The sequence below is a fragment of the Eurytemora carolleeae genome, unplaced genomic scaffold (genome assembly GCF_000591075.1).
Source record: "Eurytemora carolleeae unplaced genomic scaffold, Eaff_2.0 scaffold1417, whole genome shotgun sequence".
In the NCBI taxonomy this organism is placed as follows: domain Eukaryota; kingdom Metazoa; phylum Arthropoda; class Copepoda; order Calanoida; family Temoridae; genus Eurytemora; species Eurytemora carolleeae.
The window spans coordinates 66,175-81,882 of NW_019397301.1; the positions used below are offsets into that span (position 1 = coordinate 66,175).

At 31.3% G+C, this 15,708-nt stretch overlaps 1 protein-coding gene across 1 annotated transcript; it reads left to right on the forward strand.

The window, feature by feature from the left end:
* The first annotated feature begins 5,026 nt into the window (after nt 1-5,026).
* On the forward strand, nt 5,027-8,205 carry LOC111713375 (uncharacterized). The gene is made up of 5 exons (XM_023488223.1): nt 5,027-5,042; nt 5,543-5,784; nt 6,176-6,322; nt 6,654-6,768; nt 7,636-8,205. Exons 2-5 carry the CDS (start codon nt 5,566-5,568, stop codon nt 7,809-7,811), a joined length of 657 nt encoding a protein of 218 aa, XP_023343991.1. The 5' UTR covers nt 5,027-5,042; nt 5,543-5,565; the 3' UTR covers nt 7,812-8,205.
* The last annotated feature ends 7,503 nt before the right edge of the window (nt 8,206-15,708 follow it).

Consider the following 15,708-nt stretch of genomic DNA (forward strand, 5'->3'; position numbering starts at 1 on the left):
TTTCATTCTTTATACTCCAAATATTTATCGTACTTGAACAGTATCTAAAATAGTTTACAACGATAAAAAAATTGTTTCACATGCATGGATCCATACAAATAATTCAAATAACAAAAAATAGTTCAAATGAAGCATTTAATAGTTAAAATAAGAAAAAAGTAGTTCTAATGAGCAAAACAATTAAGTTCAAATTTTAACCAAAACGTATAGCTCATGAATAAGAAAAAATAGTTCAAAATGAGCAAAATAAATAACTCAAGTGAACCAAAACATAGTTCAAATGAGCAAAAAAAAATAGTTCAAATGATATCAAAAAGATATTTCAAATGAGAAAAAAATAGTTTGAATAAGGTAGCAAAAAGCAAAAAAATATTTTAGATAAATAAAAAAAAATAGCTCAAATGAGCATCTATTTTTTAGCGATTATTTGAACTACAGAGCGTCCCATTAGATTATCTCCAATCTGTAACGCCAAATTACAAAAACACATAATACTCAAAAAATCTGGCATTTTCTGCAAACAAATTCTAAATGAGCCTTATTAAATTTTTCAAAAGGATTCATTTTTCTTAAATTTTCTAATTTATCCCCCAAATCGTAATTTAGACTCATTGACTCAGTTTTATTTGATGTGGGACACCCTGTATTGTGAGACGTATTTACGGTGCATATTTGTTCAGCAAGAGCGCAAATTCAATTTTAAAATCTCAATCTCATAGATTTAAAATTCGAAAATATGTAAGAAAAAAAATTCGAAAATATATGAAAAATTCGAAAATATGTAAAAAATTCGGAAATATATAAAAATTTCGAAAATATGTAAAAAATTCGAAAATATTTTATATTTTTCAATTTTAAATCACATAAATAATCATAAACTTATCTTAAACTTGTAATGCTATTTATATCTACACTAATTTAAACCTGATGCGATCTTTAAATGTTTAAGCAATAATAAATATTTAAATCTTAAATAGATTGTTCATTTTGAGGGATAATTTTTATAATTGGTTTAAAAAGAAATATTATATGACTCAAGTGATTCCTAAAAAATTTCTCCACAATACTACATTCTCAGTTCAACTACCAAACATTGCCGGTTACTCCCTTTAGAGCCTCCATATTCCATACTTGTTATTTTTTTCTTGTTAATTCTCTGAAACTTAATTGACGTCAATGTGCATAGATTTAGTTGTAATTATTAAGGTATGAAAAATATTTTATAGAAAAAACTTGTTGTTGAAAAATTATGTTAATTTTCTTGATTGGTTCAACAACATTATTTAATTTTAATTTCGTTTTCTTGGATATATTTTTTTTAATCAAAAAATGCATGATATTTAAAAAAGACAGTTTCACTTCAAATCAGATATAACTAGGCATTCAGGGCGCTTGGCGCCCATCATTTATTTCAATTTTGAACTTTTCTCTTTGCAAACTTTATAAAAAAAAAACTAAAAATGTTCTCTGATTTAAAAAAAAAATTTCTTGTATTTTCAAAATTTAATGAAAATTTAAAATTTTTGTAGGAAGCTAATTTTAAAAATTTGATCATCAAAAACCTTCCATAGGGTCGTGCGAAGTTCCATGAATAATTTGGGCCGGATCGGTCCAGCCGTTTTGAAGTCTATTGGCAACAAACAAAATAATAACAAATAATACAAATACAAAGATTATTTTTTTGACAAAAAAAGGCAAATGAGATGGGCCTAGTACTAAATTGGCAAATCCTTCAGTCAAGTGATTAAATAATTTATTCATAGTTTTTATCAGAATTTTTGTTATGGAATTAAAAAGAAAAATACATTTATTGAAATGCTACTTTTTAAAATCTTGATGGGGAAAATCTGAATTCACAAACTGAAACAATTTAAGATATTAAACAAAATTCAAGAAAACCTTTATCCTTTCAGTGTAAGAATTTAATAAATTAAAGCCGTCTTACTAATCCCTCAAAAACCTGTTTCAATTAAGGGCCGGCTTAAATCTTGAACATTTAAATACAATTTAAAGTGGACCATCCATATTTGAGCCACGGCTTGAATTTAAGCCGTGGTTCAAATTCTTTAAATTCGGCCTCAGTTTGATCATTGGTTGGAATTCTAGTTAATTTGTTATCCTGCATAAAAGCCTCTTCATCAGAAATATTTTTTATTCAAATTATAATAAATTGGATCAATTCCTTCAAATTATTAATCATTATCAAAGATCAAAAACATTTCTATTTATCAATAAATTCAAGTAATCTTTAAAGGGATATATTGTAAATACTAAATATTGTATTTATTGTATTCTTGCTTAATATATTGTATACTTTCTGTATATATTGTATACATTGTATTCTTGTTGTATATATTGTAAACATTGTAATCTTGCTAGATATATTGTATACATTAGATACAATTTACTTGTTACAAATTGTTTTTTCTTTTCAATATAGATAAAATCCCGTATCAATCTAATTCTAATATGTAAATGTAAACTTTGTGAAGGGGTAAGTGCAAATTAATTTACAAATAAATATCAATTTACCTCTTAATTGTAAATTAATTTACAAATAAATATCAATTTACCTCTTAATTGTAAATTAATTTACAACCCCCCTCCCCCCTCCACTGTTTTCATTTACTCATAAATAAATGAATACAAAATTTAAGTCAAAATTGCTATTTCGTTAAGAAGGAAAATGTTAAAACCTAACTTTATGTTTGCAGAAAATGCAATGCACGGTGGTTGACCACTTCCGATTTCAATGTTGGTTTACATCCAGATTTTAAACAGAATACAGGATACAAACAACATGGAAAAGAAAAGAAATAAAAAAACTTCTTCTGAATTGCTTTTAAACTTGCATTTCGAAAAAGTTTGTTAACAATTAAAACTTTTTACTGTAATACATGTGAGCAGTGTAAACTGCAATATATAGGATTGACAACAAGATCTTTAGATGAAAGAGTGAGAGAACATATTGGTTACATTAGAAATCTCCATACAAACCAGCCTACAGGAGAACATTTTAACCTTCCTAGACATGAACTCTACCATCTAAAAGTTGGCGTTCTAGAGAAGGTTTGGGACCTCGGGAGAAGTTTACTTGAAGTACGAGAAACTAAATACGTTAGAGACTGAACTCAGTGGAATGAACAGAAAAAAATAGTTTTTATTTAATTGTAAACTAACATCTACTTTTTTTACTCTACAGAGGTTTGGTCCATCACCACCGAATTTTAGATTTAAATAGAAAAGTTGTCTTTATTCTATTAATATAATCTAATATCACACGGTTGCACCGCATCAAATTTTAAATCTTTGAAAATTTAATTTGTAAACTGTAATACAACGTTTGCACAGTAGCACAATGCATAAGCAAAAATTCATGCATTCAAAAAATGTATTACATTTTCGTATATGTTTATCGAATTACTTCTGTGAATAGAATTCTTATGGTATTATTTTAGAGTGAGGGGAGGGTATACAGTTACTATAATGTTATAGAGGACGTGAGTCAGACTCTAATAAAACGCATAAATAACTTCCAGTATATATATTTCTTATAACTTATTACTAGAGGGTTCAGAACTAGAGTCAATATCGATATCGCACGTGTAGACTGTAGAGATGATATCAGTACTTATGCCCCGTATCCGTTCTATCTCATTCTGTTGAATCTTGTGGAACTAGTTTAACGCGGCCAGGCATCGTCTTCCACAATGTCTCATTTTAAAAGAACATTTTATTTAAATATTTGAAACGATTAAATTAATGTTTCCAGCAAAAAAGGAAATCGTTTCTCGAAAATTTTGCAATTTACGCGAAAAAAATTTTGCGGGCAAATTTTCGCATTTCGTTTTTTTGCAAAAAATGTGAAAATTTTCGCAAAATTTCGCTTAAATCTGTCTTGAAAAAAATGGTATTTTTAAAAAAATGAAATCTTTTTGCGAAGATTTATCAAAAAAGACAAAATTTTGAGAATACAGAACTCATATTCCGCGAAAATTTTCGCCAAAAAACGTTTGCAAAAATATTTTCGCGAAATTTCGCTAGCATTTTTCGCGAAACGCTTTGTTCACTAGAAACCCTCGATTAAATCCGTGGTAAAAAATTGACAATTGTAAATAAGATTAAGGTACAAGAAAGAATTTGAGAATTTAGTAAAATATCAAAGATCTACGGCATCGAGTAGGGCTGGGTGTCGTTCCTGGGGAACGATGGTTCTTTCACGAGAACGAACGGAACAATCAAGAACGATCCCATCGTTCTGAAAAAGAACAAACGCATAGAAAAAGTTCTTAAAAATATTGGAATGATTAGTAAAAGAACAAACATGGAACAAACAGAAATTGATTGAAAAAACCGTTAAAATCAGGAACGTGTTCTAAGTCAAGTAAACATTTTAAATCAAGAATGTGTTCTAAATTATCCAGAAATAATTAAAAGATTTTTTAATTCTATCACCTGACCCCCCCCCCCTTCCCCGGCCTCCCTCTCAAGTCAGTGAGTGGCTAGTTAGATTGAAAGAAATTGCTTTCTATAATTTATTTATACATCTTTTTTTAGTATTATTGAAATATTGATTATGAAGATTATTTTGTTTTTTTAATCTACGAATTGGAATGGACCCTTCTAAGACTAAGAACACCAAGAACAGTGAAGCAGAGCAAGAATGGAAAGTTCTGGATAAAGGCCCTCGTTCTAGAACTGAAAGGAACAATTTAAAAAAAGTCGGAACGTGTCCAGCCCTAGCATCAAGCTGCAAAGATATAGAAATTCTAAACTCAGAGTTCGTGGCAAAAACTCAATTCTTTTATAAATATAAATTTAAATTTTGTTTGAGAGTTTGTATTTGAGAAAATGAAAATTTCTATGTTATTTTTTAAACAGTGCAATTAGTGGGATTTGAACATTCAAATTAAAAAAAATAGATTTAATGGCTTAGTTAATTTTGACAAGAAATATAGCTCTGAAGAGATAAGATGCTCTGAACCTGGCCTCTTTCAGGTAACACTACAGTCATAGTTAGGCAAGACTTAAAGCAGGTTCAGGTTAATATTCTGCATAGAAATGGCTTTTTTTTACAAACCATCTGAAAAAGTTGTCGAAGCACCTATCTTAAAAACAATTTGAAAAAATTGTAAAATAATCTTTTGTTCTTACCCCTGTTTCTAAAATAACAATTTTCAGTAAGGAACTGAATCTTTGCCACAAACTAAAATTTTCTATTTCCCGGTGTTGTTCACCTTATATATTTCAAATTATGAATTATGTTGTAGAATGATCTTAGTTTTAAAGATTAAAGGTTTACAGAATCAGGTTGCATATATATAGGGATTAGAATATTGGCAAAGATTCAATTTCCTTTGGTTTAATAATGTTTGATGTTTAGCAATGCAATGACTAAAGATATATACAATAATTTAGGTTAATATAAAAAGGTTTGATGTTTAGCATTGCAATGACTAAAGATATATACAATAATTTAGGTTAATATAAAAAGGTTTGATGTTTAGCATTGCAATGACTAAAGATATATACAATAATTTAGGTTAATATAAAAAGATCTTAAACATGGAGGAATACTGGAACTGTAGAAACTACACCGTGGAGAGTAATATTGGTGAATATCCAGGAGTATTCATCATCCTCACAATCCTCATGATCATTGGTACCTTCCTCTACTGGGTTCTTCGCTGCTACTTCAACAGCATTGAAGATCACAGGATGAACATCAACATTTTCCTCAACAAGCGGATAACAGAGATAATACTGGCTACTTTATGGACAATAGTAAAAATATGATATTAATAAAATGACTCTAAATTTACTACCTTTGAGCTAATACTGGCTACTTTATGGACAGTAGTAAAAATATTTTATTAATAAAATGGCCCTAAATTTACTACCTTTGAGCTAATAAAATTTGCATTATTCTGGATTACTTACAGTGAGAACCAGAAAACTTTGGAAGACAACATTATAACCAGACATTTGTGTATTAGAAATTGATACAAAGTAAATCAAGATAATAGTGTCTGTTTACACTGCACAGTATCATTGGACTATTTGAAGACATAATTTGAGTGTAAAAGGTTTCTTCCTGTTTTCTGGTTCTCACTCTGTAGTTTATGGAAAATCGAGTCATCAGTTTTATCTGTTAAAAAATAAACTCTTATTTTAGTGCCTATCAAACATGTGGAGCAGTGTAGTGGGACCAATACCATTATTACTCTGCAAGATTATCAGATACTCCACCATCCTGGACCTGTTCCTCATAGGAAACATCTTTGTCTTCATCTCCATTTTCAGAATCTTCATAGTTTACAAGGTTATTAATTTAACTATATATTTTCTACAGTGATACCAGAAACCTGTAGAATAGGAAAACGACATACAAGTAATACTATAGAACATTTTTTCTTATCCCTTTATCTTTGCAACCTGATGGTGAACACCTTTAATATTTCAAACTTCTCGGTTATTTGATTTAATAAAGTTATTTGAAATATCAAAGATCAACGTAATTTGGTTTCAACAATATATGGATTCGAATATCAGATTTTCTGGCAAGAACTCCATGTCTGATGCTTGTAATTAGGATAATAGAAATTAAAAGTACATTTAAGATTGATTTATGATTAAAATTGAAACACTTGTAGTATGATTGGATTATGGAGTTTGATCAGATGAAAATGGAACAACGATTCGTCGGTCTTGCATCTCTTCTCGGAGTTCTGGTGTATCCAGGGTTCTTGTGGGTAGACATCAAACGTGGTATTTAAATTGTTTTTAATAGTTTCTTTTAGGTAACCAACTTAATTATGCCAAATCTATTCAAAAAAGTTTTCCGTTTTTACAAAAAGAAATAAAAATTGTTTCCATTCAAAGGAGTTTTTTTTCTACTTTTCAGTTTTGACTTTTAAATTTTTTCTACTTTTCAGTCTTGATTTTCAAATTTGTTCTACTTTTTAGTCTTGACTTTCAAATTTTTTCTACTTTTCAGTCTTGACTTTCAAATTTTTTCTACTCAGAGTTTGTCTCTTAACAAACTTTTTCAGCTATAAACCTTATTTCGAATTTTAAACTGAATTTAAACTGAAGATATTCTGCAGAACCAATGTTTGAATTTTAACACATGCAAAAGAATACACATGGTAGGTTAGCAAAAGAATATAAGGAAGCAAAGAAATACAAAGAAGAGACCAAAAGATTGAAAAGAGTAAAAGATATAATCAAACATAAAAGGATGTCAAAGAAAAATGGCGCGAATTAAACAGATGCTGAAAAATGCCGGTTTTGTTTAGAACCTATATTTTATTATTACACCTTTAAAGCCTATTTAATTTTTTTAACATTAAAAATAAATCTATAATTTTTATTTCTAAAAGTTGTTAATTAATCGTCAAAAATCGCTAACATTCCACCACCAGTTATACAAAATGTAATGTTATAAAAAAAATATATGACTTCCCTTTTCCTTTCTATACATTTTTTTACCGAATTGGGGGGAAATATTCCCACAACCCCTAATTTTGTAGGGTTTTAAATATTTTCTCCTGAAACACAATTTATATGATTTTGTTATATTTCATAAATAGATAATTACTCAATTACGTATTACTTACAAAACTTATTGTATAGGAACTGTTCATATCTTAGAATCCTTTCAATCCAGATGCTCACCTACAGAGGACCAGGATTATGTGGCGCTAGCCAACGCAATCATCATCAGCTCACTATCTTCATACTCTCAAACATTATCCTCAGAATTGTGTTTCGAAACGAGGAGCAAGATAATTTCCAGGACTTTAGATTAAAATCCGTCACCATTGGGATTATTTTTGGTTTGGGTTGTCTTGGAATTTTTGGAGTTGTCATTTCATGGCCTAATTCAGATTATAACATAGAAACTATTTATGTTATAATTTTATCCAACATTGGTTTATTAATATTGTACATAATTAAAGAGAATGAGTTTACTTTCCCTTTTATGCTAAACCTGTTTCCTTGGAGTAATTGCATAAATTCTAATCTTGTTGCTCCTCTACCTCTGGCCGTTTACCCCCTGCAGGAGTTGAACTTAAGAGAACTGCAGAATAGGTCTTCTAACCAGGACTGCAGGGTTATTGATATTGAGGACGACGGAGGAATCTTTATGGGCTAGAAACTAGAGTTTCGCGAAAATTTCAATTTTTTGCCGAATATTTCTCATTTTTTCGCATTCCCTTCGCAGACAAAATGCAAAATTTTGTTTACGAAAAAACAAAAATGGACAAGTTTTGGGAATTGTTTTTCTTTTTTTTTCGGAAAATTTCACATTTTTTTGCGAAACAAAATTTGCAGAAAAATGCTCACAAAAATTGTTTTCGTTTTCTTTCACAATATTTATTTTCGTGAAAAAACGCGAAATTTCGCGAAAATGTTTGCGAAACACTAAAGAACATTTTTGCGAAATTTCGCATTTTTTCGCGAAATTTTCTTTTCTGGAAACCCTAGCAGAATCTAATATATGAGACCCATGGCCTCTGGATGGCTTCAGTCAACATCTCACCTAAGTCTAGAATGTCATAAAAAGTTACATCATTTCAAGACTGGATCGACTTTAAAGTGTCGCAGTGCCTAGGCCTTGGGTTTACTGTATATAGTGTTTTGTAGCCATAGACATGTACACTTTAGAACTTGTTTTTAGATTTAGTTTAAAAGGTGTTATTGACAAAATTGAGTTAAATTGAGCTTGTAACTTTTTGATCACTGCACAGTGCTACTTTGCATTTTTATTAATATTAACAACTTGAGTTGAAGCCTTGTTCTAATAATTACATGTTCTTACGCCTCCATCAATAAATTTTATGCCACAAAATAAAAATTTTAAAAGTGCATTTTTTCAAAATATAAATTTAGTTATACTGTTAATATTATCTTGCTTCAAGAACAAGATGAAGAAAGTTAAATTATAAATGTTTGTTTTCATTGTTTATTAAATTTATATTCTTATAAACAATATTTTAAAATAAACATTAGAACAACATCTTATTTTTATCACTTGAGGTTTATTTTCAGGAATGTATGTAATTAGATAGGTAGAATAAGTGGCTATGATATTCTATAGAATATGTGCATGACGTCATTGGTGTCCAAGGCAACACAGTTCCCACCAAGGAGATATTGAATAGAAGGAGGGGGCGATAGGGGTTCCGTATATACTTTGCTGTGACGTTTTTATTGCTGAAGAACTAGTTTTTGCGTAACAACAATTGACAAATTTGAAAGAAAAGAGGGCAAATTTTTTTAAAATGATAATCTGAAAAAAAATTGGGGGCATTTTTATTTAATTAGGGGCATTTTTTTAAAATTGGGGGCAAATGTGTTAATGGAATTTGAAAATGTTTTTTAATTGGGGACATTTTTTGTAATTGGGGGCATTTTTTTATAATTGGGGGCAAATGTGTTTATGGAATTTGAAAATGTTTTTTAATTGGGGACTTTTTTTGCAATTGGGGGCATTTTTTTTATAATTGGGGGCAAATGTGTTAGTGGAATTTTAAAATGCTTTTTTAATTGGGGGCATTTTTTATAATTGGGGGCATTTTTTTTATAATTGGGGCAAATGGGTGCAAATGTGTTAGTGNAAATTGGGGGCAATTGGGGGCAAATGTGTTAGTGGAATATAAAAATGTATTTTTAATAAGGGGCATTTTTTACTATTGGGGGCAATTTTTTCCCAATTTGAGGCAATTGGGGGCAAATGTGTTAGTGGAATTTGAAATTTTATTTTGATTGGGGGCTTTTTTTTAAATTTGGGGCAAATGGGGGCAAATGTGTTAGTGGAATTTAAAAAAAAATTTAATTTGGGGCATTTTTTTTAAATTGTGGGCAAATGTGTTAGTGGAATTTAAACATGTTTTTTTTTAATTGGGGGCAATTTTTTTTTACAATTGGGGGCATTTGGGGACGACAAATTTTTTGGGGTCGAGAATTTTGGGAATCATATGGACCCCTGTCACAGTTTACTCACTCATGTTTGTTTACATTAGATCCAGGCGTGTACACAGAAATTAAGCCAGGGAGGGGCAAGTTTTCGCGCGAAGAGCGGAAATTTTGTTTTTGCCCCCCCCCCCCTGGCCTTAAAAATGCTGTTATGCTATATTAAGTCTACTACATGTCCCCAAGGTGGCCCATTTAGTATTCAAGGACTATATATTACAATGTATCCCTCTGTTTAGTTCTGTATTACTCTCTGAAGTCCTAAGTAGTCTCCTGAGACTACTCCCCTTTCTAGTCCACTGTAGTCCCAATTCAAGGACTACATATTATAATGTATCTATCTGTATATGTAATACCCTCTGACGTCCTGAGTAGTTTCCTGAGACAATTCACCTATATAGTCCACTGTAGTCCCAATTCAAGGACTACACATTACGATGTATCCATTTGTATAGTTCTGTATTGCCCTCTGAAGTCCTGAGTAGTCCCATGAGACTACTTCCCTTTGAAGTCCTCTATAGTCCCGATTCAAGGACTATATATGTTAAATGTATTCCTCTGTATAGTTCTCTCAATTCCTGAGACTACTTACTTTTGTAGTCCACGGACTATATATTTAAATGTATCCTTCAGTATTTTCGGTCAAACGCTTGCATAATGCATATAGCTATAGTTGTTTATCAAGTATGCAGGAGGGGGGGGGGTGGAGATTTTAGATAAAAGGGAAATACTACGGTAAATTTTGAAAATAAATGGCGCGAAGCGCCAAGAAAATTTTCAACTATACTTTTTAAGGGGGAAAACACCCATTTAATGATGCGGGCAAGCTCTTTTTTTTAACCAGAACACCTAAGTTTTACCTTTGCCCAAAAATCCCAGGGGGGGCAAGAGGACTACTGCCCCCCCCTGTGTACGCTACTGATTAGATCGGCTGCCTTTGTTATTGTTGTTACGCAAAAACTAGTTCTTCAGCAGTCCAAAAACGTCACAGCAAAGTGTACGGAAACCCTATCCCTCCTTCTATTCAATATCTCCTTGGTTCCCGCCAAGGTTCATGTACATGTAAGGTTCGATACTCTGGATGCGTTCCAGTACTATAAATGTCGTCTTCATTGTAATGGACAATCAAAATCCTCAAAATGTCGTCTTCATGGTAATGTACACTCAAAATCCTCATATTTCGTAACAGACTATTGGCAGGATTGGCAAAAGATGAAGTGAAAACTTTGCTGGTGAAAGGGGGGGGGGAGTTAGAGTTTTTTCTCTTTTTAAACCTAACAAACGGAGAAAATCCTTTCCCCCCTCTAGTACATCAGAGACCATCTAGATTATCTAGCCTAACACAATCTTGGTTCCATTAACCAGTATTTTAGTGTAGAGAAGGTTAAAAACAATATTTCAGATATTACAGAGACCTTTTTGAGGTAAACAGATCAGAAAAGACAGTTGAATTTTAGGAGTCAAAATACTAATCCATAATATAAAATGATGTCTATCAAATTAATGAAATAAAATTAGCTTGCAACAAGAATACAGCTTAAAATGATGTTTTATCAAAGTGCAGAAATAAAATTCGTTATTAAGGGTTTCACTTCTAAGCTATACTTAATAGGCTAAACTTCAAGATTTAGATTTTCTCTGTAGCTTTATTTGAATATAATTTTAAGGCTCTATTTAACATCAAATAGTTGTTGGCTATTAAATCAATATAAAGCAGACTTTTTATTAATAATGTTTTGATCCCTAACAAGCATTTTTCAAAATACTATTTTTCAAGTAAATAATGAGAAGCTGTAAATTGACAACTTCTCTTTGTTTATAGGTTTATGTTTCTCTATTTGAATTTTAACTTGGACAATAGAAAGTCGTCTTTATTGTATTGATTTAAAAGCCAACCAAATTTAGGATAAGAGATGTTTAATTAAAATTGTAGAAAAATTCATTATCTAAAATTGTAAATTGTATTTTTTATTTTTGTTCCAATTTGATATATTGTTTTTAATTTTTTAGATGCCTACTGGGAACTCGTATACTGTGGATATGGACATCAATGCTTGATCTTGATCTTTAGATAATCTTCAGATTAAATTAATCTTTATTCGATATTCCGCATGGTAATCATATCTAGGGCTGGGCATGTTCCAACTTTTTCTAGCCATTAATGGTTAGTTCCAAACTTAAAAAAATAAAAATTTCAGTTAGCTGTTAATTTGAAAGGTAAGAACGGAATGTTTGTTCCGTTGACGGCATTTTCCGTTTTTTTAATTACAGTCGTTAACGGTATTTTACAGTATTAACAGCGTTAACGGCGAACAAAATTTCGTCAACAGTTTATCAAACTTTTTAAATAAAAAAAAAATGTCATGGAATTTTAATCAGAAAATGATATCATTATCCTGTCTGGGGTTTACGGGAGCTTGATTATGGAAGGAACAACTATAAAAGTGAAGACATGTAAAAGTTTTTATAGATTCTCAAAGTTAAAGTGCCCACAGTGGATTTCAAGATCAAGGGATTGAGATGATGAGTATATAACACAAAAGTTTATCTCTCTGAATATTTAGTTTGATCAAATTAAATGAATTAAACAAAGCTATTTTTCTTAATCTTGCTCAGTTGTTCTGGAAAAAGTTACAAATTCTGTTTTTGGGAAGGAGGAAGTTTTAAACAATTTTAAAATCTCACAGAAAGGTTTTGAAAAAGCCTAAAACTTGTTCATGAAACAACACTAAGAGAACTGGCAGCACCAAATTCATTACTCCAACAAAGCTTGTGACTAAACTGATGAAATTGTTGCTGATGTTGCTTCTATTGTTGAAAAGTAAATTGATCATGAAGATACAAACAAGATCGATATTGTTGAAGATCTTAAGAATATGTCAATGAAAGGTCTGGTCACCCTTTTCTTGAATATGACACCAATTATTCAAAAGCAAACCTTGGGCTGAAGTTTCTTCGCACTTTACCTTGTACTCTTGAAACTCTTCCCCTGAGAGTTGAAGGGATAATTTCTGGGTTGGTTTTCTATCAATTTTACATCTCCAGCTGAGTGGGATCTCTTGAGTTTTGATATTGGAACCTTTTTCTGATCAGGCCTTTTTGCAGAAAGTGGAAAAGCTAATTTTGCTGTTTGTTTTGGAGCCAGAGCAACAAGTTAAGCTTTCTTTAATAACCTAGGAAAAAAGATACTAAACTTGATTAGCTGTATAGGTGGGGATAGTTTGGTACAAGCACTACCAAGCAAGGTTATTGATATAAGGAAAATACTAAGTAGTAATAACTTGATATAAAAATACTTATTATAAACACAAATTTGGGATTCATTAATGTTGATTGAAGCTCTTTTTATTCTTTTTAATTCATAATTTTCAATGTTGAAGGCAAGGTTAGCAAAGACTGAAGAAAAATTTATCTCTGTTTTGATAAAGTTGCTAGGTAACAATACCATTTGTCGGAATGGTGTTAAGTACAGAGACTAAAAGTTGACCATTTTTGAGTTTTGACTTAGAAATTGAACGTCTATCAATGCCATGACAGTTTTAAATGTCGTCTTCGACGAAAATACTTGAAACAAGGTTTTTAGGTCAAAAAATGTCTTTTAAAGCTCCAATTCAGTCTGTCATCTATCCTTCTGACATCCCTCTATCATTGATCTGTCAATGTTTAGAAATCAGTCCCGGAAGTTATCTGAATAGGAAAGACAAAGGGTGATACAGTATGAATTTATTAACATTTTCTCTTTTTCTAGGTTGTACAGGGATATTATATTTTCTCAAAGAAACATCAAAATCTTTAAACTAGGAATATTAATCCCTTTTTACAACTCTTTTTTTCTATTCTGGAAAATCAACTTAGAAGAGGAAAATACATTTTCAGAAAGATTAAGGAGAAATAATAAAGAATTTAAAAATGGATTGGAATGGTTTGATTGTATGTTGATGTTGCTAAAAATGATACTGCTTTTTCTCTTATTTTAGAATTGGTTAGAGATGAATCTAAAATTCACCCCTGATTCATGTGGTGGGATTGCGCTGGCAGAAGCCTATTGGATAAAAGGCTTGACTCAGGCAGTGGTTTGAACTCGGCCTAGATTCAGCCTGAAAAGAGTCAGTACGGATGTCTGCCCCGCAAGCCAAGCTCACCCCGAGTCCCAAACCTAAAAAATAGAGAAACCTTGATTTAATTTTAAACTATTAATAAATATTTGTGAAAAAGAAAAGATGATAGTTGTCCCTTTATTCCTAATTATTAGATAAAGTCCCTGAGACGAAACCGCAAGAATATCATTGTTTTTTCAGAAACAACCATGTATGCACTGTAACGGAGTTTTACAGATTCTAAAACCAAATATTAAAAAGTTAATTATTAATTCAGATATACACAATCCTATTTTCTGTGCACTTTAACAAAGGAATCTGTAATGTTTTTAACTCTGAAAATATTTAGTAGACAGTCGTAAATCAATGCAGCATCCATTTCAGGATTTCCTTTGTAATAACAAATCGCACCTCTAACTAGGTTTTATATTAGCCTATTAGTTGTCTATTGTGACCTTGTTGACTTTAAAAGTCACTATAATAAAAAATAAAATAAAGAGATCTAAAATGGATATTTCTAACATTTATTTAAAAAAAACGAGTGTTTTGAAATATTTGCATTTAAGGCGGAGTTAAAATTGGTTGATTTAGAAATTAACAAAGGAATTAATGATGGATATTTGATGGTACTTCATGGGAGTGTTGTAGAGCTTCATGTTGGTGGAGCAGATCAACAGAAACTGGGGCAACAGGGCTTATCCAACCTAGTAGGCAGAGATCGCGGCTTTATCATGCTGGATTTGAGCGATTATGTTGTCTCTGGAAGTGGAGTGCATGATAAACTGGGAACCCTCGGGTAAGCCTGTCTGCTACTAATTGAGTATCTGCGTCATCATCCTAAAGGAGTCAAGAGGCTCCCTGTGTCGCAGCTGTTACTAATTCAACTGTCCTAACCTGACTGACTGGGATGTGTTATAGAGGGGTGAGGCGGGGAAAGAAGGAGCGAGGGTTACATGTGTGTACTTCATGGCGGAAATGGATCTTGTGTACACACGCATCTTGAGAAAAGGCTACGGCATTTGAGTCGGAAAAATCGTCTTCCTTATATTTCGAATTTGTTTTAACAGACCTATCCTTTTATAGTTTAAAGTCTATTTGAGAAGAGACGTGGTAGAAGATTTTTTGACACCCCTTTTCAAATCCTAGAATTTATCAATAAAAATTAGACAGACAGAGTCAGATTTTTTCTACAAAGACTGGACTTTTCACGACCCTATACCCTACCGTATCCATTGAAACAAAAATTTATATTACAATAAATCCTTGAAATTTGTATTCATTAAAAGTCACAAAATTTCATGGTGATTGTGTCAAAAATGAGAGTGCTAGAACAAAAACCTAGAGAGAGAGGGGGATTGGTCAACAAGCCTCCCCCCCCCCGCAGCCTGTATATGGTTAACTAATCAGTACAAGCGTTTCTATTCTCTTAATCTGTTTGGTTTTGCTTCTCCTTCTATTGTTCAAATCTGTCAAAGTGTAGTTTTTTCAATATTCATTAAATCTGTTTTAGATTTTTTTTTGTCGCCTATCTTTTTAATACTTTCTACTTTATTTTAACCTTCTATATTTTAATCTATCCTATCTATACTGTATCCTTAAGATCAAAATGTTAATAATCTGCGACAAATAATCC